The sequence below is a fragment of the Telopea speciosissima genome, chromosome 11, assembly GCF_018873765.1.
Source record: "Telopea speciosissima isolate NSW1024214 ecotype Mountain lineage chromosome 11, Tspe_v1, whole genome shotgun sequence".
NCBI classification, from domain to species: Eukaryota; Viridiplantae; Streptophyta; class Magnoliopsida; order Proteales; family Proteaceae; genus Telopea; species Telopea speciosissima.
This window is the reverse complement of record NC_057926.1, coordinates 43,221,686-43,248,303: the sequence shown is the minus strand read 5'-3', so window position 1 is coordinate 43,248,303 and position 26,618 is coordinate 43,221,686. Positions and strand designations below refer to the sequence as shown.

The 26,618-nt window shown below is 40.6% G+C and overlaps 1 protein-coding gene across 1 annotated transcript; it reads right to left on the bottom strand.

Annotated features, from left to right (window-relative positions):
* Positions 1-206: 206 nt before the first annotated feature.
* On the bottom strand, positions 207-26,215 carry LOC122646790. Its single transcript, XM_043840394.1, has 4 exons — positions 26,083-26,215; positions 24,660-24,754; positions 21,389-21,663; positions 207-1,157 (listed from the first exon to the last, which is right to left on the bottom strand). Exons 1-4 carry the CDS (start codon positions 26,110-26,112, stop codon positions 343-345), a joined length of 1,215 nt encoding a protein of 404 aa, XP_043696329.1. The 5' UTR covers positions 26,113-26,215; the 3' UTR covers positions 207-342.
* Positions 26,216-26,618: the final 403 nt, after the last annotated feature.

The window sequence follows — 26,618 nt, the reverse complement described above, 5'->3', positions numbered from 1 at the left end:
TCCCACTTCAAACCTCAGAACACGCCGATTTCTCTATAAGAACGGCACGTTCACATCTTCTTAACCTTACCCAAGAGTGGAATGTTGCATTAAAAGACAGTCTCCCTTCACGACATTGCCGTTTGAACCGCGACACAGAGGATTCTTAGCTTGTCAAAATTCCTTCAACACAGAACTTGTATCCTAAAGGATGGGGGGGGGGGACATAATAAGATGTAAGAGTCAAGTGAATAAATTGGAGTAGAAGCCCACAGCACCACTTGGATATGAGCAAAAGAGCATGCAACTGACCATAATAGCAATCTTGAATATCTTGTGCTGACAAATGAGAGCCTGCAACATCTAGCTCCATCTCCTCCGGTCTTCCTCCTCATCCACGGGGGTATACCATGCAGGCCGCCGCTTGGTGTTGCTCAACCGATAATTCAAGAGTATCTCTTCATCACACAGTGTCCTAGTCGCCACCAGAACAAGAGTCTTCACAATAGGAACGTTTGAATCACTGTTAACTGAGGACCCATATTTAAACCAAAAGCTACCGAACCTCTTCATCTTCACTTGCTCCTCGTTACCAAATGAAGTATTCGGGATATAGGCTCTCATGGCTGTGTCAGTAACTGGGAAATCATATGGGCAGACCATTACGTTAGGGGACATTCCCTTTGCTGGATGGTTAGCAAAATGGCCCAATGCTAAGGGGTTACGCCGCTCTAATACTTCACTGCCATTTTCTCCCTGTCCACCTTTCAAAGGCTTGCTAAGTAGTTTCCAAAAGCGGTCCGAACCTTTAACTGTATCCTCCCCCATATCAGACCTGGTTTTGTAGACACCTAACCCATTCCATACTTCACGGCATTCACCACCTGTACCCCATGGTTGGGCATTTATCACAACCCCATCATACCTTGTGATCAAGTATGAGTTGCGTGCATCAACCTTTGGGTATCCAGGAATACAACGGTAATAAGCTGGGGAGTATAGTACACCAGGGTAAAAAGCCACGACAGCACCAACAGTGGCTTCCCCACTTAAGAATAATCCTTGGCCAGCTTCTTTGTGGGAGATTTGAGATTTCTTGAGATCCAGAGTGTAGCCTAAGTGATCTTTCAAACTCTGCGAGACCTCAGCAAAAGACAGCGGCTTTGTCTCAGGCACACCTGTGCTGAAAAATGACATAATTCAGATTCCAAGAACAAATTGTCCAATACTAAATTGCTATTGTATGTTAGCCAACCTTAATGCACACATTGGATAAAATGCAGCATCCAGACAAAAGTGTTGCATTAGTGTTTAGTCTCTGTTTGTAATTAATTTTTGCCCGTTCATTGATTTATATGGGACCATTGCCTCATCTGATTGGGGTTTTTGAACCTATCTCACATCAGTTTGATCATGTTTCAAATGGTCCACTTCTGGAGGTGCAGGAATTCTATAAAAAACAAAGGAATCTATGATTGTACCTAATTCATAAGAGAATATGAAAAAAGGTCCTTAACCTCAATTCGACCATGCAGCTCAAGGTTTAAGTGAGATGCTATATTTGGTTGCAAGGAAACACTCTGAACAGCAAGCCATTGGTTATGTAGGTTTTATCAGGTATGGACATTTGGTTATGGGAAGGGTTTTAGGGTATAAGGAGGCATAAACAAAGAGAAGGATGTAGATCCAGCCATCCAGGAAAAAGGATTTCTAGTGAGATTGTGGTTCCACTTATGAGCCCTGAAATAGTGATTCAGACCAGAAAAGTCAATCAATTGAAAGAGGAAGAGAAGAACGGAAGCAATAACAAATAGTAAATCACCAGCCAACCTACGAATTGCAGCAGCTTACAAACACTCAAGGCACAAAAAAACTCAATATGCCCTAGAAGCAACTAAATTCTTCATACAATAACTCAACCATTTGTTACAAAGCTAAACTGAACTGATATCTATAGACTAGACTGGCTCCCAAAACTTCTATTCCAACTCTAAGTTAGAAACTTTTTACTAAAATCTCAAAGCTAAGGAATCTGAAAAATAGAAACCTTCTTAACAGCTTCTAGAATCAGATTCAAAATCAGTCTCAATACAACTTAAACCCAGCAACGAATAAGGCTTAATAGCAACATTACATAATAAAACTTCTAAGGGAGAGGGTTCTCTGAGCAAGCAGCATAGGGAGCATACAAACAAGGAGCAAGAAAACAGTTTCATAAGTTGGGGAGGGGGGGCAGAGAGGTCATTTCATTTGAAGAGGAGAGCGAGAAGACCTGATGTAGTCATGATGATGGACATTTAATGCCCACTCCACTTTCTCCCGTGCACTCTTTCCAAGATGTTTCCAGTGGCTATATTCCAACGGCGATATTCTAATCAACGGCTCTTTTCCAATGGCTACTTCCCCCTTCTATATATATTGTATCGTGAAGTGTAGAATAGGAGAGGGAAGAAGCATTGATTCCAATGTAATCTCTTGTGGTAAGGGAGTCCCCATTTGACTATTTGAGTTTGAGGACTGAGGTCCTCTTGTGGTTGAGTGAGTCCCCAAGCTACTCCACAGTTAAGTGGTCCTCTTTGACCCTTGAGTTAAGCGGTCCTCTTTGACTCCTGTTAACTTGTACTTGATTTCTTATTTTGGCAATAAAACTTATCTAAATTTTCAAGTTTATTTTTGAGCTGCATCAGTACCTCCATTGTTGGATTAGAGGATCTTTTCCCAAACTTTAAATAGGGCCTATCCAAACCTAGGCCTTTTAAATTGAGGCCCAAACCTGCAGCCTTTGAACCCCAAATTTAAAAAGTTCTCTCTTCTCTCAAGGCAATGGAATCCCATATTGGATTTGCCTACTAACATTTAACCAATGGAGAGAGAGAGGGAGAGGGAACTTACACATACTGCAACTTTACCTCTTTTGACCAAAATCACCAAATGGTGGGATTTTTGGCGCTTCACACTGATGAATGATTAAACATGGTGAAAATTTAGAATGCTGGGCTCTTTGGTTACATAGAATTTCAACAGGTTTCAACTAAATGAACTTATTCTATGAGCTTTTCTGGTGTGGATAGCTCTCACGACAAAGGACATTATGGCCCAAATAAGAAGGGAAAGGCAGGGCATACAACTCAAAAACATTTAATTGGGTGGAAAGATCAGAGTTCAGCAAATAAGTGATGGCCTATCTTGTGCATAGAGCTATGCGTTTTTGGTTTCCTACTATGTAAAATTATAATTAGTTACATCATAGAAATAGTTTTGTTGCCAATTGAAAATTTTAAACAAGAGAGAACATAATCTAGATCAGTGATATGAGCAGAAATTAGATTAATGAATTAAATAAGAAGAAAGTCGTAAGAGAAGAGGAAGAAAAAGGAAAAAAATACCTATAAGAGCTCTATGGCATGATAATACAGAAGCTACCTCTCCCAAATAAAAAATTTACCTATATAACTGATTGCATGTTTCAGAGTGATTACATACATATAGACTAACTTTTAAGTTAAAGAACAGACATACCCTCACCTTACTAGCAGTTATGCCTAAAGAAAGAATAAGGGCACTACAAGATATCACCAGAGCAAGACCCTTGATTAGTAGAGAATAAAAAATGCAATGCCCCACAGATATTACCAAAACAAATAAATCAGAACTTAAAACCAATTCTAACCCCAAAAGGGCCCACTGATGGACCAGAAGCAGGACAGATTGGATAAATAAACCCTGCCCATCCCAGGGAAAAAACATAGATGCTAGTGTATTCCACCAACATGAGGTAGAAATAATTGACATGGATGAGGTCATCCGAAACAGGTTTACAAGGTGAAACATAAACAAACATCCTGCCAAATTCCCAATCCCAGTAACCATTCAAAACAAGGTTTATAGACTCTACTGGACCATGCAGCTATTGTGGAAGGAGTTTTTTAAAACTCTGATAGTGGCCAGTTAGTATCGGTTTTAGTGCAATGAGAGAAATCAATCAAGAGCGTGAAATGCTCTTCAGTATGAGTGAAATTCAAGAAAGAAGCAAGAGAGAGATATAGATAGGGTCAAACATCAAGAAAGTAATATTTTCTGATCAGTAACAAATTTATGAATAATAAGGAGATAAATTTTAGAGAAAGCTAGAACAAAACCTGGTATTTAGTAATCTGATTGATTGAAAGAAGAATTTCCATAACCAGCTGAGTACAATTAACTGTAGCCAAATGGAAAGCATAAGCAACAGCTAGAAACAAGGTTTATAGTATCCGTATTGGAAGGATAATTTCAAGAGATGTATCGTATTGCGAACCTTGGTGCAATGGTTAAGTTGCGCTATTGCAACCATCAGGTTTCAGGTTTGAAACATGGAAACAGCCTCTCCGCAAAGCAGGGGTAAGGCTGCATACATTTACCCCTCCCAGACCCTTCAGTAGTGGGAGCCTCATGCACTGAGCTACTATTTTTTTGTAGTATTGTATCGGAGAGATGCAAGATACACATAGAAGCACGGATGTGCTTAGGATACATGCAAAATACAGTTTTGAAGCATAAAACACTAATGCAATATGTGACTATATATCAGTTTGATGCAAGGATTTGAGACGTTTTTACCTAATCTAGAGATACATAACCAAGAAAAAATAAAAGAGATCTGCAACTTTACCTCTTTCGCCAAAATCTGTTTCGATACGTGATTTTAGCACTGTAAATCCCAAAAACTTATTGTGATGGTAAAGATTAGGGTCATTTTTTTATGCCAGATGATTTCCCCCAATTCAAATCGAAGAGAAAAACAAGTTTCCAAGGCCTTCGGTTGCTCTCAGTGGGTGCAGTCGAACGATTGTATTGTGCATTATATTGAGGCCAGATTTGAGTTAAACGGTCATTTGCACATGGATGTAGACACATTGCCGAACCACGTATTGCCTTGTGTTGTGGTTTGTGATTTGCTTTCAGGTCCTGACTGATGAGTGTGCATGTGAGGCAAGTTGTGAGTAATGATTTAGATATCACTAATTCACCCTCCCCCCCTCTCAGTGATCCATTGGGTATAACAAAACCTTCGTTGCAACTTAGCTATGCAGAAAATCTCAGAACAGTAATGCAAGAACAGGGAATCAATAAGGAAGAAAAGGGGGATAGGGTGGATCGAGCCTCTCACTCTCTCTCCTAAGCATCTCACCTACAAGGCCTCTCACCTCACACTGTCTCGCACAACAACATGGTTGCAAAAACCAATTGTTTTTCATACATAAAGTCGTGTGGGAGGACTCAAAAGGTCTGTTACATATAAAGTGGTTGTAGCCAGCAGTACAAAAAAGGAAAGACAACATAATAGAAACTCTTGAACAAGAAGTAATTAAGATCCTATCTATTAAATAAATCAAGAAAATTTCTAATAGCAATAGACAATTGGGGCCCACAAGATCTTCTAGAAATTATCCCCATGCAAGAGAATAAATATTTCTGAAATACCTCCCGTGCAAGCTGTCCATATGGGCCCACACCACTATTCACATGAACAGTAACTAACTTGAATTGCATCATGCTTAGATCTATATCAACTCTCCTGATCTTAAAAGAAACTCACCCTCAAGTATTATAGAATTGAGGGATCAGCATGGTGTGGTGCGCGTCTAGTTTCAGCCAAAAACAGTACTCCAGCAGCTCACAGATGTTTGGAATGAAATCTTTGAAGCAGGGAGCTTTCTCTTCGAAGAACTTAGGTGGAATGATGAACTCTATGTAATCAACCTCTGAATCAATATTAACTATGGACGTCATATCCATGGGGTCCTCAACTTTGGGAACTTTCTCTTCAAAGACTTCAAATACATACTTCATCTCTTCAAGGACAGCATCATCCTTGTTGATTTCTTGGGGGGTGTTCTCGACCGCTACCTCATCTATCATCGCTTAGTCGTGTCTACTTTGATGTCTTCGACATAGACCTCTTCAGTAGGAACATCTACTTGTTGCTCTTCTATTTTCACAACTTTAACGGCTGCCATGGTAGCATCCCTTGGAGGTGGAGAGTAGAGGGGACCAAATTTGGCTTTAACTTTTTGCTCAAAAGCAGTCATGCAGTTTAATAAATGTTTCAAGTTCTCTTCAAGTGTAAATGTATTTTGGTGGTAACCTTGTCGAAGGGAGAGCTTTCTTTGGAAATGTTCAGGTAGGTATTTATTCTCCAACTCATGCTTCATCTCTTCCCAAGTCCTAGTGATGCAGATCCAAGCATCCACGAGCTGAAGAAGCCACCCTAATCATATGGTCTTAGCTAGGAGCCTTAGTTTATTTTTGTTGGAATATGCAATCCAGAATACCGTGGGGGTATTCTGGTCCTTTTGGGGGTAGTTTAATTCTTATGTCATTAGTTTAAGTTGTTGTTCTTATAGAGTCAACTAGTTAGGGGTAATTGTGTCTATTTCAGTCCCTTTGTAACTTTCCCCTCGGGGCTTACCTATCAATGAATCTAAGTCATTATTTTCTCTCATTCTCTCTTTCTGACCCACGGTTCTGCCAACATGGTATCAGAGCAGGCAGGGGTCATGGTATCGAATCCCCCGGGGAGCGGGCAGGTGTTGAAATTATTTATCCACCCGTGTCCCCCTTTGGATAGTCCGCCGTGTTAGAGCTCCTGTTTGATATACATATTGTTTCCTCCCTTTCCTACAAGGTCAGCCTTTTAGAGGAAGCGGTTCCAACATGGTATCAGAGCAGGTCTGATCTAGGTTGGAGAACAAGGAAAAACCCTCCTCCTTCTCTTCAATCGACTTCGCCCTCCTTTCTCTCTTTCTCGGCTTCTCCTTCTTCTGTTTTTCTTTTCTTCTTCTCATCCTTGTAAGGTGGCAGCACTAATGAGATAATCAAAGCATCCAATGATTTAGTTGTTGCCCTCCTCCCATACTACCTTTTTTATTAAAAAATTCTGTTCGAAATCTGCTGGAACCATACCTTCGATATTAGAGCTTTCCAGAATTTTTTGGAGATCTGATCTATCACTAATGAGGGCAGATCCTCCATTGTTGGAGACTCCTATGCACCCTTTTCCAGCACCTTTCTACCCTATTCCATTGTCCTCCTTCCTTTTTTTCTTTTTTCTTTTTTCTTTTTTCTCCATCTTTAATTAACCTTTCCAGCCTTGATACCCTAATCGATCTCAACTTGTCAGGGTTTTTCAAAACCCTGACTCCAATCAATTTTAGGGTTTCTCTTTTCAGATGCTCGACCTGAATTTGGATCCTTTCTGACGGCTGGATTAGTTTCTACAACAAAGCCTCCTTAACCTTCTAATTTGGTTACTTGCTAAAACCTAACAATACCCCGACTCCAATCGAATTTAGGGTTACGGGTTTCAGCTTTTGCTGATTTTTGGAGGGCTGATTACTTCCATTACAAGGACCAATCGACCTCAATATTGCACCTATCCAAGCTTTTTTGAAGACCCCTACCCCAATCGATCTCTTCTTTTCAGGCTTTTCCAAAACCCTGATAAAAATCGATTTGGGATAGGGATGTTTGCTGTTGTTGTAGTGCTTTGGAGGTGGTTCTAACATTACAAGAGAACTCTACTTCAACAGTTCATGGCTTGAAGAAGGTCTTTTTTTCTGCTGTAGTGCTGTAATATTGCCCTACTTTTCTGCAATTTTTGGAGTCTCTCTCTCTTGAAGAACAAGTCTCATACTAACTGGAGATTGGTTGTTCGCATTGGAGGTCCCATTCAAGCAGTACTAATCAGCATCTATTGCAAGTCTACATCAGCAATTACAGCCCCCTTTCCCTATATCGATCTCAATTTCAAGGTTTTCCAAAACCCTGACTACAATCGATTCCAGGGATTGGGCTGTCCTATCAAGCTGATTTTTTTAGGAGAGTCTTATACATATCAGAGGAGTATTCAACCCAAGTTTCAGCATCATTCATGGAGTTTTTTGAAAAATTCAGGTTTCACTCTTATGGCTCGATTTCTTCAATTATCAACCTATTCTTTTACTGGTTCCTATGTGGCTAGCTGCTTCAACTACTATTGGATCTGTTGAGTTATTTATCTTATACTTGTTGGTTCTATTGAGCTTTACTACATACCTTGCTAGTTCTATTGAGTGGCTTCTGTAACCATGACTGGTTGACATGTTACTACTGCCTTTATGAGGACTACTGCTGCCCTGTCTTTGAGACTGAGTATCCTACTCTTGGAGATCGAATTTGTTTCATTGTTGAAGACTCGAATCTACTACCTTGGAGATCAGTTCATTTGGGATTACAACAGTGTGTTCCATAGTTATTGATTGCAACTACGAACCTATTCAGTTGTGTGAAGTTTTCCCTACTGAATCAAATCCAGCTTACTTTGGAAGCTTGATCCTAGCATTGTTCACTAATTCAGATCTGATCCAAGTTTTTTGTTGAAGCTTATTACATCAATTCTGCCCGGATATCTTCATCAGTTCTAATCAGCATATGGGAGTTTATAAATTGGAGTTTGCACACTTGTTCTTCCTTGTTTGAAGATTGATCAAGCCTTGAAGATTGGAGTCTTTCCTTACTTCAAATCAGATCTGTTTACTTATCAGATTTGACTATTGGAGTTTGGTGTCTCTCCCCTGCAGGAGTTTCCATCTAAGGAGTTTGTTTGATCGTTTGAAGCTGGTTGACAATTTATATGTTGCAATGTTTTTCTCCATATCCCACTGCTTTTTTCACTTCACCACCTCCCATACCATACCTTTGGCATATACCCATAACCACTTTGGAAGTTTATGGTATTCTCTAAATTGCCATTTCTTCCTTTTCCATTACCCTTAGCACCTTTTGGAATATTCTGGAATATTATATTTTTACACTATTTCTTATATCATCTCCGTTATCTATCCACGTGTAATACTACACATGAGGGGGGGATTATGTATAATACACCTACAACCATTGCAGAAAGCAGAACATGCAGGAACATTGGTGCAAATAGAAGATCAGTCTTCTCCACCATTGCTATTGGGTATATTTCATTATTAGGTTGAATTTGCCGTAAGGGGGAGATGAAGAGTATTGAAGATGTTTTGATATTGCCTGCCTATTTGAGGATTTACAGTGCCTTTACAGTGCCTATATGAGGATCTACAGTTCGGTTGATCATTACTGCTGCCTGATTCATTTGTTGCCGTTGCTTACTGCCCTAGTTACTTATCTTCAAGATTATCAGTCAGAGATTCATCATTGGACAGCTGTAGAAAATTGGTGAAAGCTGCCTCTTTTGCTGATCAAGTCTGCCCAGGTTTTGAAGATCTGTTTTTGCAAGTTCTTGAAGGTTTATTTGGGAGCTGCATTCATCTGTCAAGCTGGATTCTGTTGCAACTTAGTATCTTCCCATTTTGTTCAAGTTGGGCATTAGTACCTTCTATGCGCCAACTTGAGGGGGAGGGTTAGCATTATTATGAAGTTCCTTTTTTTTATTAGTTCAAGCTGGATTTTCTTTCTTCTCTTATTTGTATAATCCAGCTTGAGGGGGAGTGTTGGAATATGTAATCCAGAATACCATGGGGGTATTCTGGTCCTTTTGGGGGTAGTTTAATTCTTATGTTATTAGTTTAAGTTGCTGCTCTTATAGAGTCAGCTAGTTAGGGGTAATTGTGTCTATTTCAGTTTCTTTGTAACTTTCCCCTCTATTTATTATAAATAGAGGGGCTTACCTATCAATGAATCTAAGTCATTATTTTCTCTCATTCTCTCTTTCTAACCCACGGTTCTGCCAACAATTTTCTGTTTTCTGTACTTAATTTTTTCTTCAATTCAATTGTAAACTTAAATTGAACCGGTTCATATTTGGTTCAATTTAAGAGAAATTATCCTATTGGCTGTTAGGATCTTATATCCTATTGGTTACTTAGGAATCTTCTTAGTTTAAGTCTTTTAATTGTTTTAAGTTGTTTATTCTTACCTCTCCACGATTTTTGAAAGGAGAGAGAACCAAATTTGTATTAGGAATTAGGCCTTAAGCCTATTATTTATAATAAAACGTGGGAGGCTCCCCCCCCCCCCAACAGAATTTTCAGACTTAAAAAACGTTTTTTTTTTGCTGCTGCTTGCTCTTTGAGAGTGTTCCTTGTGGGTAATATCAAGGAGGCATTGTGAGTCATATCAATGTGGAAGGGATTGCTGGACTCCAACCGACTCCTTGCATCTATTAAGATCGGGAGGTCTTGCTCAAGCTCATCTTCAAGCTGCCATTGAAGAACCTACAATCCAGTAAGTTATTTTACTGTTTTAGCATTCCCCTTCTTCTTCTAACCTTCCAACCTAAGCTTCCATTAAAACCCATCAATCCCCATCAAACCCTAGATCATCTAAAGTCTGTCCAGCACAATTCCTTCATTAGAATCCACCCAAAACTGGATCACAGCTCCCTTACACCACACCCTACACTCGACCTATCTCCCAGCCCCATCTACCCATAAAAACCCTAATTTCCCCTCACCATCATTGAAACCCAAAACCCTAAAACCTGCCCAGACCTAACCAGCCTACAGAATTCAATCATATTACACTCAAACCTTCCCCATACTGCCCTTACCATTCGGCCAGAAGCCATGTCCAGAATTCCCCCTCCAAACCCTAAATTCATTTATTTTCCTAATTCCCAAAACCCGAAACCCTAACCCTAATTTTTTTGGAATTTCAATTTTCACTTGAACCTAATAAAACCTATATCATTAGCTTCCCCTAGACCTGTCTAGCTTTATCATCTATCACACCTACCCATTACCATAACCCTAACCCTAAATCTGACCTAATTCCCCTAGTCTGCCCATTCGGCCAGTTGTTTAGGGAGATCCTGGTTCACTTGGCTCCTAGTAGACCTTTGTCTATCTAGAACTACATTAAGTGGTATCAGAGCCATGGATGAACATGGCAATCTAGTGCTCAATACAAATTTGCCATCTCCACCCGATCCCATGGCTACCATCTTGGAGATGCTCCAGAAGCTTTCGGCAGATTAGAAATCTATCAATGATCGATTACAAATTATGGAACAAAGGCAGATTACACCTCTTAGGGACAACAACATTCCCTAAGAAGAGGACAGATTCCAAATTAATTTTGAAGTACATGGAACCCTGGGAAGGAATAGAAATCACAAAAATAGATCCAGGGATTACAGAGATCACTACAGGAATCACAGGGAATATAGAGATCATAGAGATAGGCGCAGACATGACAGAGATGGGTACAGAGAAGACAGGGACAGAATTAGAGAAGACCCTCAAAGGCCTAATTTTGAGGAGTACTTGAGATCCTACTTCACTTTAGATGAAGCTTCCAACCGAAGGTATGACACACAGAAGGTGAAGCTTGAGCAGAAGGAGTTTAATGGGAACCATGATCCTCAGGTATTCTATGACTGGCTTGCTGCTCTTGATGATTATTTTAATTGGTATGATTTGCCTGAAGATAGAAAGATGAGATTGGCACGTACCAAGCTGGATGGCCCTGCCCGAGAATGGTGGCGCACTGCATAGAGGGACATGGAACTTGATGGTCATGCACCTACTACCTGGGAAGACATGAGGTATGATTTGAGGGAGAAATATTTGCCCAGACATTACAGAGCACAGTTGCAGGACCAATTCAACTCCCTCCGTACTGGCACTAGAGAGTAGCACTCAGATGCCATCTCGGTTTCGACTGCGTTTGAGGGCTGATATTATCAGAGCTATCGGTGTAGCTGATGCCCGGGACTGTTTTGAGAAGGCATTAAAGGCTGAAGAGTTCTTGGCTGCCAATAGAAAGTTTGATTCTTCAGCTGTCGACACCAATAAAACTTTTCCAGCCTCCAAGTCTACTACTAATGGTTACACTCGAGCTGGACATTCTGCTGCTGGTTCTACTCAATTAGGCCCTTTTGATAGTAGGTCTTCCCGTCCTACAGCCCCTCCACGTGATAATCATAAAGGTAAAGTTCCAATGGACAGCAATGATTCCTACAAGTGTTTCCACTGCAATGAGATTGGGCATTTTGCCAAGGAATGCCCACAAAAGCATAAACCTGTTAATGTGGCTAAGAAGGAAGATGAAACCCCTCACAATGACAATGAACCGGGTTTCCATGCTTATCCCCCACCCAATGATGATGACTTAGCTGGTTACTATGAAGATTTGGGAGGTGATACTCGAGGCGTTCGCATTATTACTCAAGTACTGATGGATGAAGTAGCAGTAGATGAAGAGGTGGTTGTGAGCATTCCACAAGTAGGCAATGACATTCAAGAGGCTGTTCTTGAAGAGGTGGAGCTCAATGAGAAGGCTACTAACATTGAAGACTCTATGGAGGTTGAACACATAGAGTTTGTGATGCCACCTTGGTTCTTTGAAGAGAAGGCTCCACGACTTGAAGACTTTATTCCTATTGTTCCAGCCTCACCAGAATTTTGTTCGGGAAGTGTTAAAGTTGCCACTCACATGCTAATTCCTCCCCATCACCACAAAATTCGAGGACGAGTTTCTTCAAGCCAAAACAGTACTTGGAGTCATACTAATGATGTCAACAAGTTTAGCCCCGAGTTGCAGGAGTGTTTAATGGACTTCACTCATTCATCGGAGATGAATGTTTTTAAGTCAGGGAGAGTTGATGCAGATCCAAGCATCCATGAGCTGAAGAAGCCACCCTAATCATAGGGTCTTAGCTAGGAGCCTTAGTTATTTTAGCCTTAGTTTATTTTCTATTTTCTATACTTAGTTTTTTTTTCAATTCAATTGTAAGCTTAAATTTAACCACTTCATATTTGGTTCAATTTAAGTGAAATGATCCTATTGGTTGTTAGGATCTTATATCCTATTGGTTACTTAGGAATCTTCTTAGTTTACGTGTTTTAATTGTTTTTAAGTTGTTTATTCCTACCTCTCCATGATTTTTGAAAGGAGAGGGAATCAGATTTGTATTAGGAATTAGGCCTTAAGCCTATTATTTATAATAAAACGTGGGAGGCTCCCCCACAGAATTTTCAGACTTAAAAATCGTTTTTTTTATGCTGCTGCCATGAATGTTGTTGCTTGCTCTTTGAGAGTGTTCCTTGTAGGTAATATCAAGGAGGCCTTGTGAGTCATATCAAGGTGGAAGGGATTGGTGGACTCCGATCGACTCCTTGCATCTGTTAAGATCGGGAGGCCCTGCTCAAGCTCATCTTCAAGCTGCCATTGAAGAACCTACAATCCAGTAAGTTATTTTACTGTTTTAGCATTCCCCTTCTTCTTCTAACCTTCCAACCTAAGCTTCCATTAAAACCCATCGATCCCCATTAAACACTAGATCATCTAAAGTCTGTCCAGCACAATTCCTTCATTAGAATCCACCCAAAACTGGATCACAGCTCCCTTACACCACACCCTCCACTCGACCTAGCTCCCAGCCATCATTGAAACCCAAAACCCTAAAACCTGCCCAGACCTAACCAGCCTACAGAATTCAATCATATTACACTCGAACCTTCCCCATACTGCCCTTACCACTCGGCCAGAAGCCCTGTCCAGAATTCCCCCTCCAAACCCTAAACTCATCTCTTTTCTGAATTCCCAAAACCCGAAACCCTAACCTTAATTTTTCTGGAATTTCAATTTTCACTTAAACCTAATAAAACCTATATCATTAGCTTCCCCTAGACCTGCCTAGCTTTATCATCTATCACACCTACCCATTACCATAACCCTAACCCTAAATCTGACCTAATTCCCCAAGTCTGCCCATTCGGCCAGTTGTTTAGGGAGATCCTGGGTCAATTGGCTCCTACTAGACCTTTGTCTATCTAGGACTACAGTACCTAGGTTTACGTCTTCGAACTTTGAGCCTCTCTTCATGGAATCTCCACCATTCTCTAACATGACCAGTCAATCGCAAGTAAATAAATCTAATCTTTTGCTCCTCTGTCAAGTTGTAACAATCAAAATATTGTTCCAGAGAAATCTAATCAATCAAGGAATAGGTATGGATCCATCTGTCTTGCAAAGTAAGGAACTTCTGGCTTCATCTTCCTTGTAGTAATATCAACCCTAGGAGGTGATAGGCTCTGATACCAAATAATGTAAGGCCAAGTCACAAGTGACTCAACGCCAGAATAGGATCTCAATTACAACCAGAAAATAACCAACTTCAGAAGCAATAGCTACAAGTATTGGATGGGCCTTATCTTTCAATCGAAGAGAGATCTATTAGAGGGGATGAATCCCTAAAAATCTTAGCCCAAACTAATGGTAAGATGCTGAGATATCAGCAGGTCATGAAATTAGAAAGTATATATCATATTTAGTACGTAATGTGATATAGACAAACCCAACCATTGGATCATCACCAATGAAGAAAAGGGTTGAATGATAATTCAACCCTCCAAATATCAACAGCAACTGATGGTTGGATCTGGAGATCAGTCCGCTTGAAGTTGCTGAAGTGATAACTCAGATCTGCAGAACCGCAGGCAGTCTTTTTGAAGCTTCAGCCAGAATCAGTAGATGGATCTAATAGGGCAATATTGTAGTGATCAGCAGCCACTGAGAAGACTTCGATTGACACTCAGCTATGCAAAACATCTCAGAACAGTAATGCAAGAACAGGGAATCAATAAGGAAGAAAAGAAGATAGAAAAGAGCGATGGGGTAGATTGAGACTGTCACTCTCTCCTAGGCATCTCACCTCACACTGCCTCACACAGCAACATGGTTGCAAAAACCAATTCTTTTTCATTCATAAAGTCGTGTGGGAGGACTCAAAAGGTCCATTACATATTGTAAACAGCATTGGAATGAATGCTTGAGTGATTGGAATCGATCACCCAAGCCCCTTTATTTATAATAACTTGAAGTAAACTGATCAAAGTACAAATAGGAATAATAACACCTCAGTCCTAGTCCTACTAGGAATTCCTAATACAACTAGGAATGCCAGAATAGGACTCAGCTGAGGATAAAACAATAAAAATAAAATAAAATAAAAGAATCCAATCTGACTAGTACTACTCCTAACATGACTAGGACTAATCCTAATCAGCTAGGACTAGTAGGACTAATCCCAATCCAACTAGGACTGCTTACCCGATTGCCTATTTCAACACTCCCCCTCAAGTTGGAGCAAAGATGTCGATCATGCCCAACTTGACTAGATTAGGATGAAACAATTTTCTAGACAATCCCTTGGTGAAGATATCAGCAAGTTGATCCGCAGATGTCACAAAGGGAATACAAATCAGCCCAGCTTCTAACTTCTCTTTGATGAAATGCCTATCCACCTCAACATGCTTGGTACGATCATGCTGTACTGGGTTGTGTGCTATGCTGATGGCAGCCTTGTCACAGTACAGCATCATAGGAAGACGAATAGGAACACCAAGATCTTGTAGCAAACCTTTAAGCCATAGTAACTCACAAATACCTTGTGCCATAGCTCGAAACTCAGCTTCGGCACTAGAACGAGCAACCACATTTTGCTTCTTGCTACGCTTCCACCTACAAAGGAGCAATACCCAGAAATAGACTTCCGATCAGCAGAACCAGCCCAATCAGCATCAGTGTATGCTTATATCCGTAGATGACCATGCGTAGACAAAAGAATTCCTTTTCCAGGAGCTAACTTCAAATAGTGCAAGATACGAAGAACAGCCTCCATATGAGAAGAGTAGGGATCATGCATAAACTGGCTCACAGTACTCACGGCGACAGCAATGTCAGGACGCGTGTGTGAAAGATAAATCAGCTTCCCTACAAGTCTTTGGTACCGGCCTTTATCAACAGGCTCACCCTCTTTCTCTTTGAGTCGAACAGTAGGGTCCATAGGAGTATCTGAAGGATGACAGCCTAGCAACCCGGTCTCAGCCAATAAGTCTAGGACATACTTCCTTTGGGAGAGAAAAATGCCTTTAGAAGATCTGGCTACTTCAATCCCAAGAAAGTATCATAGTTTTCCTAGACCTTTAATCTCAAATTCTTGTCCAAGGAAGGTCTTCAACCGTCTGATCTCATCGCTATCATTGCCAGTAACCACTATATCATCAACGTAGACTATAAGAACAATGAGTTTTTCACCAACCCTCTTTATAAAGAGTGTGTGATCAGCATTACTCTGCTTATAGCCCACAGAAATCATGGCCTTGTGGAACCGGCCAAACCATGCTCGAGGTGACTGCTTCAACCCATAAAGTGCGCGCTTCAGTCTGCATATTTTTCCTTGGTTTCTGTCACAAGAGAACCCTGGTGGAATGTCCATATACACCTCCTCATCCAGTGTTCCATTTAGGAAGGCATTTTTTACATCTAGTTGCTGCAAATCCCATCCAAGGTTGGATCGCACAAGATAATAACACACGAACAGATTTAACTTTGCAACAGTGCAAAAGTTTCCTGGTAATCAATGCCGTATGTCTGAGTGAACCCCTTGGCCACGAGTCGTGCTTTATACCTATCCACAGTGCCATCCACCTTCTGTTTCACTACAAACACCCATTTAGATCCAACGGTTTTCTTCCCAGGTGGAAGAACCACAAGCTCCCATGTGTTATTTTTCTTCAAGGCGTCCATTTCTTCCATCATAGCTGCCTTCCACTTTCCGTCTGATAAAGCTTCCTGCCAATTGTTAGGAATACGAACAAAAGAAAGAGAGGAAATAAAGGCACGAAAGGATGGGGAAAGGGAATCATAAGAAATAACATGAGATATGGGATGCTGAGTGCAAGTTCTGACACCTTTGCGAAGAGCAACAGGTAAGTCAGGATCATTACCAGGTGGAGAGGCAGGTTCTGGATCCGGGTTCGGCAATTGGATGGGTACTGGAGCAACAGTTGATTGAACCTGCTTATGTTTCCTTGCATAGGTCTTCACATTACTGGCATCAATCCTCCTCTGAAATTCACTAATAGTCCTTTGGATAGGAGTCTGAACCGGGGTAGATTGCTCCCCCTGAATAGAAATGGTCTCCCCCTGTGTAGGAACCTCTTCCCCTGCCTCAGGGGGAGTACTAGGGGCAGGCCGAACTGGTTCAGACTCATGGTAAACAGACTGAAGTGGAGGTGGAGAGTCAATAGTCAGCACATCTTCACTAACACTCTCCCCCTGAAGAGGTGGGGACACATAATATGGAACATGTTCATGAAAGACAACATCCATGCTGACAAAAGTCCTGCGGGATGGAGGGTAGTAACATTTGTACCCCTTTTGGGTAGCAGAATAACCCAAGAAAATGCAGCGGAGGCTACGTGGGTCAAGTTTACCAGGGGACCTTGTATCCCTAGCATAACAAACGCATCCAAACACCTTAGGTGGGACTATAAAGGAAAAAGAGCCAAGTAATAGCTCAATAGGGGCTTTTGAAAGAAGAACCCGATGGGCAGCCTATTAATTAAATAGGCTGCGATAAGACAACATCCCCCAATAAAGGGAAGGGACAGTGCGAGCAAACATAGGGCCTAGCCACCTCCAGGAGGTGGCGGTTTTTCTCTCACCACCATTTTGGGGTGGAGTATCGACACACTGGTCCGATGGAGGATTCCATGTGCGTGAAGGTATTTTTGGAACCGACCTTCCATATACTCTTTCCCATTGTCACTCCTCAAAATTTGAAGAGTGGCATTAAACTGGGTCTTAATCATTTGATGAAAGTGTTGAAAACATAAAAAAACTTCACTCTTTGTGTGCAGAAGGTAAACCCAAGTGAACCTAGAATAGCAGTCAATGAAAGTGACATACCACCGATGGCCAGTCAAGGAAGCTTTCCTACTAGGCCCCCACACATCAGTATGAACAATATGAAATAAGGAAGAGGATCGTTTATTAGAAATAGGATAAGTTGAACGCGTCTGTTTAGCCAAGACACAAGGCTCACAAAAAAAATCTTCCTTATTACAATCTTTAACTAATGCTGGAAATAAATTGGATAAAGTACCTAAGGGGGGATGGCCTAGTCTAGAGTGCCATTTATGTAAATCAGAAGAGAAAGATGCCGAAGGCAAAGCCGGAGTAGGATCGCCATCAAGCAGGTACAATCCGCCATGCACTTTACCCGATCCAATCATCTTCCCCGAGTCCAGTTCCTGAAAAACACAGTGAGTGGGAAAAAGGTCACTTTACAATTTAGGGATTTAGTAATCTTGCTAATGGAAAGAAGGTTAGTTGTAAATTTGGGAATATGCAACACGATGACAGTGTAAGGGAAGGAGAACAACCAATGGATCCTTTCCCTGAGATGGAGGAGAGGGACCCATCAGCAATTTTGACTTTATCCTTACCAGAGGCAGGAGAATATGTATTAAAAAGGCTAGAAGAACCTGTCATGTGATCAGTAGCACCGGAGTCAATGATCCATGGAGTGGATACTAGTGATGCACAATGACCAGCAAAAGAAATACCTGTACGGGCAAAGAAGGAACCTGAATTGGCAGCAGACATAGTAGAGGCAGTTGATGTGTTCAACATACGACGCAAAGCCTGGAGTTCTTCCTGGGAGAAACCAATGTCAGCAGTGGGAGTTGGAGCTACACTTTCAGTATGATTGGCTTTGTTTTTAGACTTAGCACGACCACGTTTGACCTCAAAATCAGCTGGCTTTCCATATAATTTCCAACACTAAGCCTTAGTGTGATATGGTTTGTGACAATGCTCACACTTAACAGGCTCTTTGGTAGTAGAAGCAGCAACACTGTCAGAAGAAGCAACAAGAGTGGGGCCAATCTGTAAGGCTGATCTCTCAACTTTGGGAGTAATCATCATGGCAGCCCGTCGTGTCTCTTCACTGTGAACATAAGAAAAAGTCTCCTCTAAAGTGGGGAAAGGAACCCGTCCAAGGACTTGCACCCTAATAGGATCATAGTCATCATTGAGGCCAGCCAGGAAATCATAGACACGGAATTGGTCTACATAGGGGTGGTAGGCAGTAATATCAGCAGTAGTAGTAGGCTGAAACCGAGCATAGTGATCCAATTGCTGCCATAAACATTTGAGGGCAGCATAGTATTTGGTGACAGACATCTCCCTCTGAGTAGTGGTTTGGAGTGTCTTCCTGATTTCATAAACCTGAGCACCACTTCCTGAACGACCATAAGTGCCCTTGACAGCTGTCCATATCTGTGTAGCAGTGTCAAGGAGAAGATACTGACTACAGAGGTCAGTTCAGAACAAAGGACATTACCATTGCATCATTGGCAGCCCATTTAGTACAAGCAACACCTTCTTCAATAGGTTGTTTGGTGGTGCCAGTGAGGTGGCCAGTGAGTCCCCTACCAGCCACTGTTAGGGATAATGATCTGGCCCAAATCAAGTAGTTTGTACCATCAAGCTTAATGGCAGCAGCATAGGGAAGAAAATCAGACCTAGTTTGATCTCCTCCAGAAGTAGCAGTAGTCATCTCTGAGTCACCCATGATTCAGCCAGACAGAAAAATCAGATCTGTAAAAAAAACTGATTCGAATGGGTTTTTAATTTGCAGAGTTTTTCAACCGTCAGAATGGGCTGAAACCTTGGTCGAGTTCCCTACTAATACCAGGGAAGATAACCTCCAAAAATTAGCTCTTTCTGATGAGCCAATAAAAAACCCTAAATTTTGACAAATTTAGGAAGAAGCTTGATTGCAGAAAAACTGATTGCAGGAAATTGCAGAAAAGTGCAGCACTGTATCTCAAACACTTCTGCAGTCTTCAACTAAGGGCTGGTGTAGACCAATAGAAGCAGGGAACAATCTCCATAAAAAAAGAAATCAAACTTCAGGTGTAAGAAGAGCTCGATCTCCAGGGATGGAATAATCCTGCCGGCAGATTTAGGTCACACCAGCTGTTCTTCGATCTTCAATGAGGTGACATTGAGGGCAGCAACTAAAATTGCATTAGATCACCTCACAGTTGCTGCCCTGATGTGGAGAAGGAGGCCGAGAGTGGTGGAGAGAAGAAAAAAAAGGAAAAAAAAAGAGAAAGAAGAGAGAGGAGAGAACCTGAAATCGAGAGAAGCTGTTTCCTAGATCAGATTAGGCTCTGATACCATGTAAACAGCATTGGAATGAATGCTTGAGTGATTGGAATCGATCACCCAAGCCCCTTTATTTATAATAACTTGAAGTAAACTGATCAAAGTACAAATAGGAATAATAACACCTCAGTCCTAGTCCTACTAGGAATTCCTAATACAACTAGGAATGCCAGAATAGGACTCAGCTGAGGATAAAACAATAAAAATAAAATAAAATAAAAAAATCCAATCTGACTAGTACTACTCCTAACATGACTAGGACTAATCCTAATCAGCTAGGACTAGTAGGACTAATCCCAATCCAACTAGGACTGCTTACCCCAATCGGGTAAGCAGCCTATTTCAACACATATAAAGTGGCTGAAGCCAGCAATAAAAAAGGAAAGACAACACAATAGAAGACCTTGAACAAGCAGTAATTAAGATCCTAGCTATTAAATAAATCAGGGAAGTATCTAATAGCAATATTGCAACATTAAAAGATCCTAACCAACTAGTGTCTAGTGTCATTACTGTTGAGTTTTAGGGGTATTTTAGTCTTTCATGTTATGTTTAGTTCTCCTTTCTGAGTTTATTGTAGTATCGTGGGTACAGGAGTAGTTTAGTCCTTGTATCTTCTTTCCTTTCTTATTGCGATATTATAAATATATGGGTCAGTGTCTGCGGCTAGGTATTATGTTCTAGCTGCAGGCTGTCCCCTCCTCTCGGGAAGCTTGTGTTTCTTCTTCTCTTCTTCTTCTTCTTCTCCTCTTTTTCTTCATTCTCTAATCTGGTTACATGGTCTTGGTATTCTAACAATTACAATAACAGAAAAATCTACTTTCTAAAACTGGAAATAGAAACTAGACAATGACAGCAATAAAATCTGATCCTCCTCCTCCACTTGATATCTCCAATTGGGGTCAATAAGATCTACTAGAAATTATCCCCACGCAAGGGAATAACTATTTCTGACACCCACACAAGCTGTCCATATGGGCCCATACCACTGTTCACGTGAACAGTAACTCGTGGTACTGTTCATGTGAGCAGTAACTAACTTGAATTGCATCATCCTTCAATCTACATCACTTACACTCCCTTGTTATTACTGGTTTTTTATCTTTAATACTAGTACAGCCATCATTTACATGATTCTAGGTTGATTTCTTCTTAAAAAAGAAAAAGGAAACAAACACTAACATGCATCAACTATTTTTAACAGCAAGAAGAACTATGTAACAATATTCAGAGACAAGTTCATAATCAGACGGTTATGTTCATCTAATAGGCTAAGCTTTCGCCTAAGCGATATCCTTAGTGAGAAATACTGAATAAGGATTCATAGAATCCATTTTTCCAAATCCTATAAGCTCTCCATCATGAGTAATAAGTATAATTGACCTATTACCAACTCTGATAAATTTCCAATAACATATGTGCAAGAAACACTCACCAATGTGGTTTTTAGGTGCTTCACTTCGGCCAATGGCAAGACTAAGGCCACTACGGGAAGGAGCAGTAGTTGTTTCCAGGGGCAAATTATGAGCCTCCTTTTTCTTGTCGAAATTGGGAAGAAGAATCCCATCCATTGATGTACAGAAGCCTTTGACTTGAGTATGAATGTTTTCTTGTATTTGCTTCTGCTGATCAGCAAAGGGAGCTTTTGTTGCCATGTCAATTATCACTTCTGCGTCTGCTTCTTCAGCATCCTTCCCTAGGCGATTATAGCTGAGAATTAACATCAAGCATGAGAATCAATGAAGTCTACATAACTATGCAATAAAAACTCCTCAGATTTTTCATGAAGCCAAAAAGGCAGACAGCTGAGAACTTTGATCAGCAAGGGAATTAAAAAAAAAAAAAAAAATTACTGTCTATGAATTGAGTATCTGAACATGTGGAAAATCTAAAAAATTTATGTGCAGTTAGGAATGTTGTTTGAGCCTTTGAGGTGGTTTGGCCATGTGCAACGGAGGCCTGGGGACGCCCCAGTAAGGAGAAGTGATCTGATGCCGATTGAAGGAGCTAAAAGAGCTAGGGGCAGACCTAAAATGACCTTAGGTAAGATTGTGAAGAATGACATGCTTAGTTTGGGTCTTGTGCCAAGTATGACCTCAGATAGAGCCTTTTGGAGGGCAAGGATCCACGTTAGTGACAACATGTAGCTGAGTTTTTCCTGTTTTCATGGGCTTTCCTCTTTCCTCTTACTTTCATTTTTCATTCTCATTTTCCATAACTGACTTTTTATTCCATTTCTTCTTATTTTAATCTTCATTCCTCTTACTTTGTTTTTGAAAGGATCCATGTAGCCGACCCCATTTAGTTGGGATAAGGCTGAGATGTTGTTGTTGTTGTTGTTGTTGACTTCTTGTTGTTGTTAGAAGGCCTAAGAGGGGAAAAGAGAGAGAGAGAGAGAGAGAGAGAGAGAAAGAAATCAACTTTTTTCAGACAATTGCCACAAGCCTTGTAGATTGCCTTCAGGGTAGTTCACCATCTTTTTCTCTAAACACCTAAAAGAAATGATAGGTCTGATAGAATAAAAGTCATAAAAACGGTGGACTTCCAACCTAGGAAGCCTCCCATGTAGAAACCATTAAAGGGATCCTACAAGGAACGAAGACAACAAATTTTAAGAACCACCAGGCCGGTCCATAAACAATGAATATGCTACTAAAGTCTTGATCTTTAGCTTACAAATGCTACTTTAAATGTTTATAATTGTAAAAATCTATACATTCAGCCTCTATAGTATTCGAATGGACTATGCTATTGGGGATTAATATCAGACTATCGACAAAAATCATGTCAACTGGAGAGAGTGAGAGAAGCCCAGTTCCATGGCCCACCACAAAGGCACAGACCGTGCACCACATCCCCAACTTCAGGCTCTCACAGCCCCAAACCCATTTTACCACCACCAATCAAGTCATGCATGTAGTGTGCTTGTGAACCTGCATGTTGGCAGATATCCACAGTGACCATCACTTGCCCCACTAGTTTTGCAGCACCATGATCCCTATCTTCACTTCGAGATGATACCAAATCATGGTTGTGCACAGACAGATTAGTTGGTGGTAGCAACGAGGGTCAGACAAAAACAAATTTTATCACTTGAATTAGGATGACTTCAACATAGAGACAGACAAATAGAAAATGAAGAAGCAAAACGCTTCACTCTTCATCATGTGGCACAGAAGGACCAAGATTAAAAATAGAATAAAGTCTTTCAATAAGAGAATCTTGACTGAAAAACATAGAAACACCTTGTGAAAATCCAGGAAAGCTATAGCAGACTAGATCATGTATGAAAGCGCAGATCAGCATAAGAGATAACCATGCCCAACAAAAATGACAATTTAGGAACAAAGTTAGTCATCTTTCACTATAGGGTAAACGGAATTTAAAGTAAGATCAGTAAGTATTTATAAAAGAAAGAAGTACAGTGCAAAGTTATTGCATTCAAAAACTCCGTATAGTCCTACATGAAATTTAGTCACTCAAAAAATCAAGACTAAGGGTGCAATTCTAATATGAATTATACATAAAAGTCACAGTTAATTATTTTCATTAAAGAATAATTTCTATTTTTAAGTTTTTAAGTTTTTATATTATTAGTCAGCAATATTTCTTGGCCATTTTTCATCTTTGTTTATGGCAGCTTTTAATATTATGGTTGTGGCACAAAATGCCCTATCTCAATTACTTTTATATTAGGATCACCTTCACTTGAACATAGTAGTTTCTTTCTAACTAGCAGTTTGAAGCTTGTTTGTGCTTTTCCCATCTAGAAAACATAGTCAGATCACCTGGAATGACCAATTTCTATCATGAAAATTCATCTACTTAGTGGCAGGTCCATTTTGTTTTCAAATCCTCCAGGGCATCAAACTAGTAAGGGATGTTTTCATCGACTTAGTAGCATGTCCATTTGCTATTGAATACTGGAGCAAACTCAAGCCATCAGATTAGTAAAAGACATACTCTCTAAACTCTTCTCAACATGAGAGAGAGAGATTTCAAGATTTTCATGCTTTACTAATCGAAGTATCAAACTGAGGCGTCAAATACCCGGCCCCATCGATGGCACAATATTGTGCGCTTTAGCAGGTGGGCCTCACGGTTTTAAAACGCGTCATGCCAAGTAAGGGAGGCCATAGCATATATATATATATATATACATATATATGCTTTTCATAGCACATCCTCAGGTGATGTGGGATTTTCCGTGGTTGTAGATCCACGCTTCCACCATGGATATATTCCCAACAGCCAAACCATACCTAACTCTAATACTCATGAAGTGCCACGTATCCGGCCCTACCGATGACACGATATTGTCCGCTTTGGCAGGTAGGCCGTACGGCTTTAAAATGCATCATGCCAAGTAAATGAGGCAATAGCATATATACGCATTCCATAGCACATCCCTAGGTGATGTGGGATTTTCCATGGTTCTACACAAACATCTTTTGGGAACCAGATTCATCTGAGTGGTCACCTCATCCTCTCCACCTAAGGTGGAAAGTTCTCCATGAGGATGGGGTGGGTAGATGATATTCATGCTTTAATAATCAATAAAACTGAGATTAAACAAGAAAGCAAACTCAAATTTCTATATAAAAAAGTTTTAAAAAAATGAATGAAAATAGTAGATTTTAAATGAAGAATCAGAAATGAGTATAAAATGGGTCAAAAATTAATTCAGCCAAGAAAATGGAACCAACCTGGTATAAAGGAAGAGACGGTTCATGTCTGCTTCAAATTGGAGGTGCCTTGGATCTCTAGCAAACGTGGAACTCTTAGCAAGAGTTTTCACACCCTGGACATATGAAGGACAAATAATTAGATGAATAACCATGCAGTGATCTCAATTTACAGGTTCCATGGAAGGGACTTGGATAACCACTAATTTATTGATTCCATCTAGGAGAAATTGTTAGCAAGAATAGACACAGGGAGATGATTCTAGGCATTCATAAAAATGTCATTTGTCAAATGACTAGGATCATTCCTAAGATTACTTATTGGGTAAAGCATCCTCTAGATAACCATTCAGTGCAGCATAAGCCACATGTAGCACAAATAGCACAAATAGGTCAGGGAGCTTGATCATGAGAACAGTTAAAACCATAAATTACTCCCACCAAAAAAAATCAGGACAGTTTTCCTGACTACTCATAAAGAATTTTGAGACTTAGCAACATCTATGGTCAAAAATAACAAATACAAAAAGCAATATAGACCGAGTGTATCCAAATCCATAATAGACTGAGCAAAGTCTCTAATGGACTGACCACTGGGAACAGAGGGGTTTCGGCAGTAAAAGCAGAATGGAAGGTTAGAAAATTCCATCCCCCATCATTGTAGATCCTTCCACAAGGAGGATCAAACTCCTCTATACTTCCATCTTTGTTATCTGGATTAACCAATGAGGCCCTCCAGTAGCTTCTTTCTCCAATTCACCATTAACATCAGTCCTAGGGCATCCTCATTAATCACTCTAATAAACAGAATTATTTTAGATTATCTACAAAACAGATCCCACTAGGACCACCAAAGAAACAAGAAGAGAGACTCAACTTTTCACTCTGGAAAAAAGACAAACGGATGGTAGTCTACAAGTCTCAACCTCTAAGCCAAGTCAATACCATAGTGATACAACTATAAACAGTACTATAGGCTAAGTCATGAATAGAGCAAGTGACATACATGTGCAACTCACCACTAAACCCTAAAAAAAGGTATTGATTTAAACAGTTGTTGTCTCAATAGAGATACATTACCTGTTATCTCCAATTACTAATTTCCTTGGCATTATGGATCGATTTGAATATCTGAAATACAGTAGATATGTAGTGCCGATTTCGGTGGGAAAACCCAAAACAACAACAAAAAAACCAAGAACTGAAGTAATAGAAATGACAATATCGTATCAATTTGAATAGAATTAAGAGTTAATGATAATATCTCCAATCCAAACCCAAAACCCAGCTCAACGACAAACAGAACCTACCCACTACGCTTCACTAATCATGCTGACATTAAGATGCTAGTAATAGAGAAATGATCAACATAGGCTCTGCAAGATCGAAATGCTAATAACGGAAGGTAGTAATCAAATAATGCTGTAAAGTGAGGGAGAGTTACCTCTTGGAACTTCTGAAACAGAAACGCCATTGAAACGCTGCTCGGAAACACCACTCTCTCCGGTTTCAACGGCTATCTAAGAAGGCTAGCTGTTATGTCCTCTACGCGCAGGGCTTATTACCTTTTCCTTTTTGTGTTTCCAGATCAGAATATCTTTCTGGGGCAACGTTCTCTGTTTGGAGCGCAGCCTGCGCGCCCAGACAGTTAGGGTGGGATGGGCCATAGGGGTGCGTGGGATAGAATTTGGATCCTCTACTGCCGAGCTGCTCGGCAGGACTGTGCTGCCCCGACACGGTGTTGCACGCAATGTCCGTCTTATCCCTGTCCAAATGTCTTGCCCGAGTGGGGGTAAGGTGGTCATTACCCACAGCACAGTCCTGCCGGGCAGCTCGACAGTAGAGGATCTGGATGCGGGTGGGATAGGGGTGGAGTTTGTGTCATTCAGGGAGGGTGGGCTGGTCATTTCGCTCACCCGCATGTGTGTCTATCTTTTTTTCTTTCCCGTATATCAAACAATGGGGAGGGTTTGCTAAGAG

What these genes read in the sequence shown, in the direction of transcription:
- LOC122646790 (XM_043840394.1), bottom strand. Translation starts at nt 26,112, where the DNA reads ATGGCGTTTCTGTTTCAGAAGTTCCAAGAG. An exon ending in TGTTTCAGAAGTTCCAAGAG is followed by an intron (nt 24,755 to 26,082) that starts GTAACTCTCCCT and finishes TCATATGTCCAG; the next exon opens with GGTGTGAAAACTCTTGCTAA. An exon ending in CGTCTCTTCCTTTATACCAG is followed by an intron (nt 21,664 to 24,659) that starts GTTGGTTCCATT and finishes GTTAATTCTCAG; the next exon opens with CTATAATCGCCTAGGGAAGG.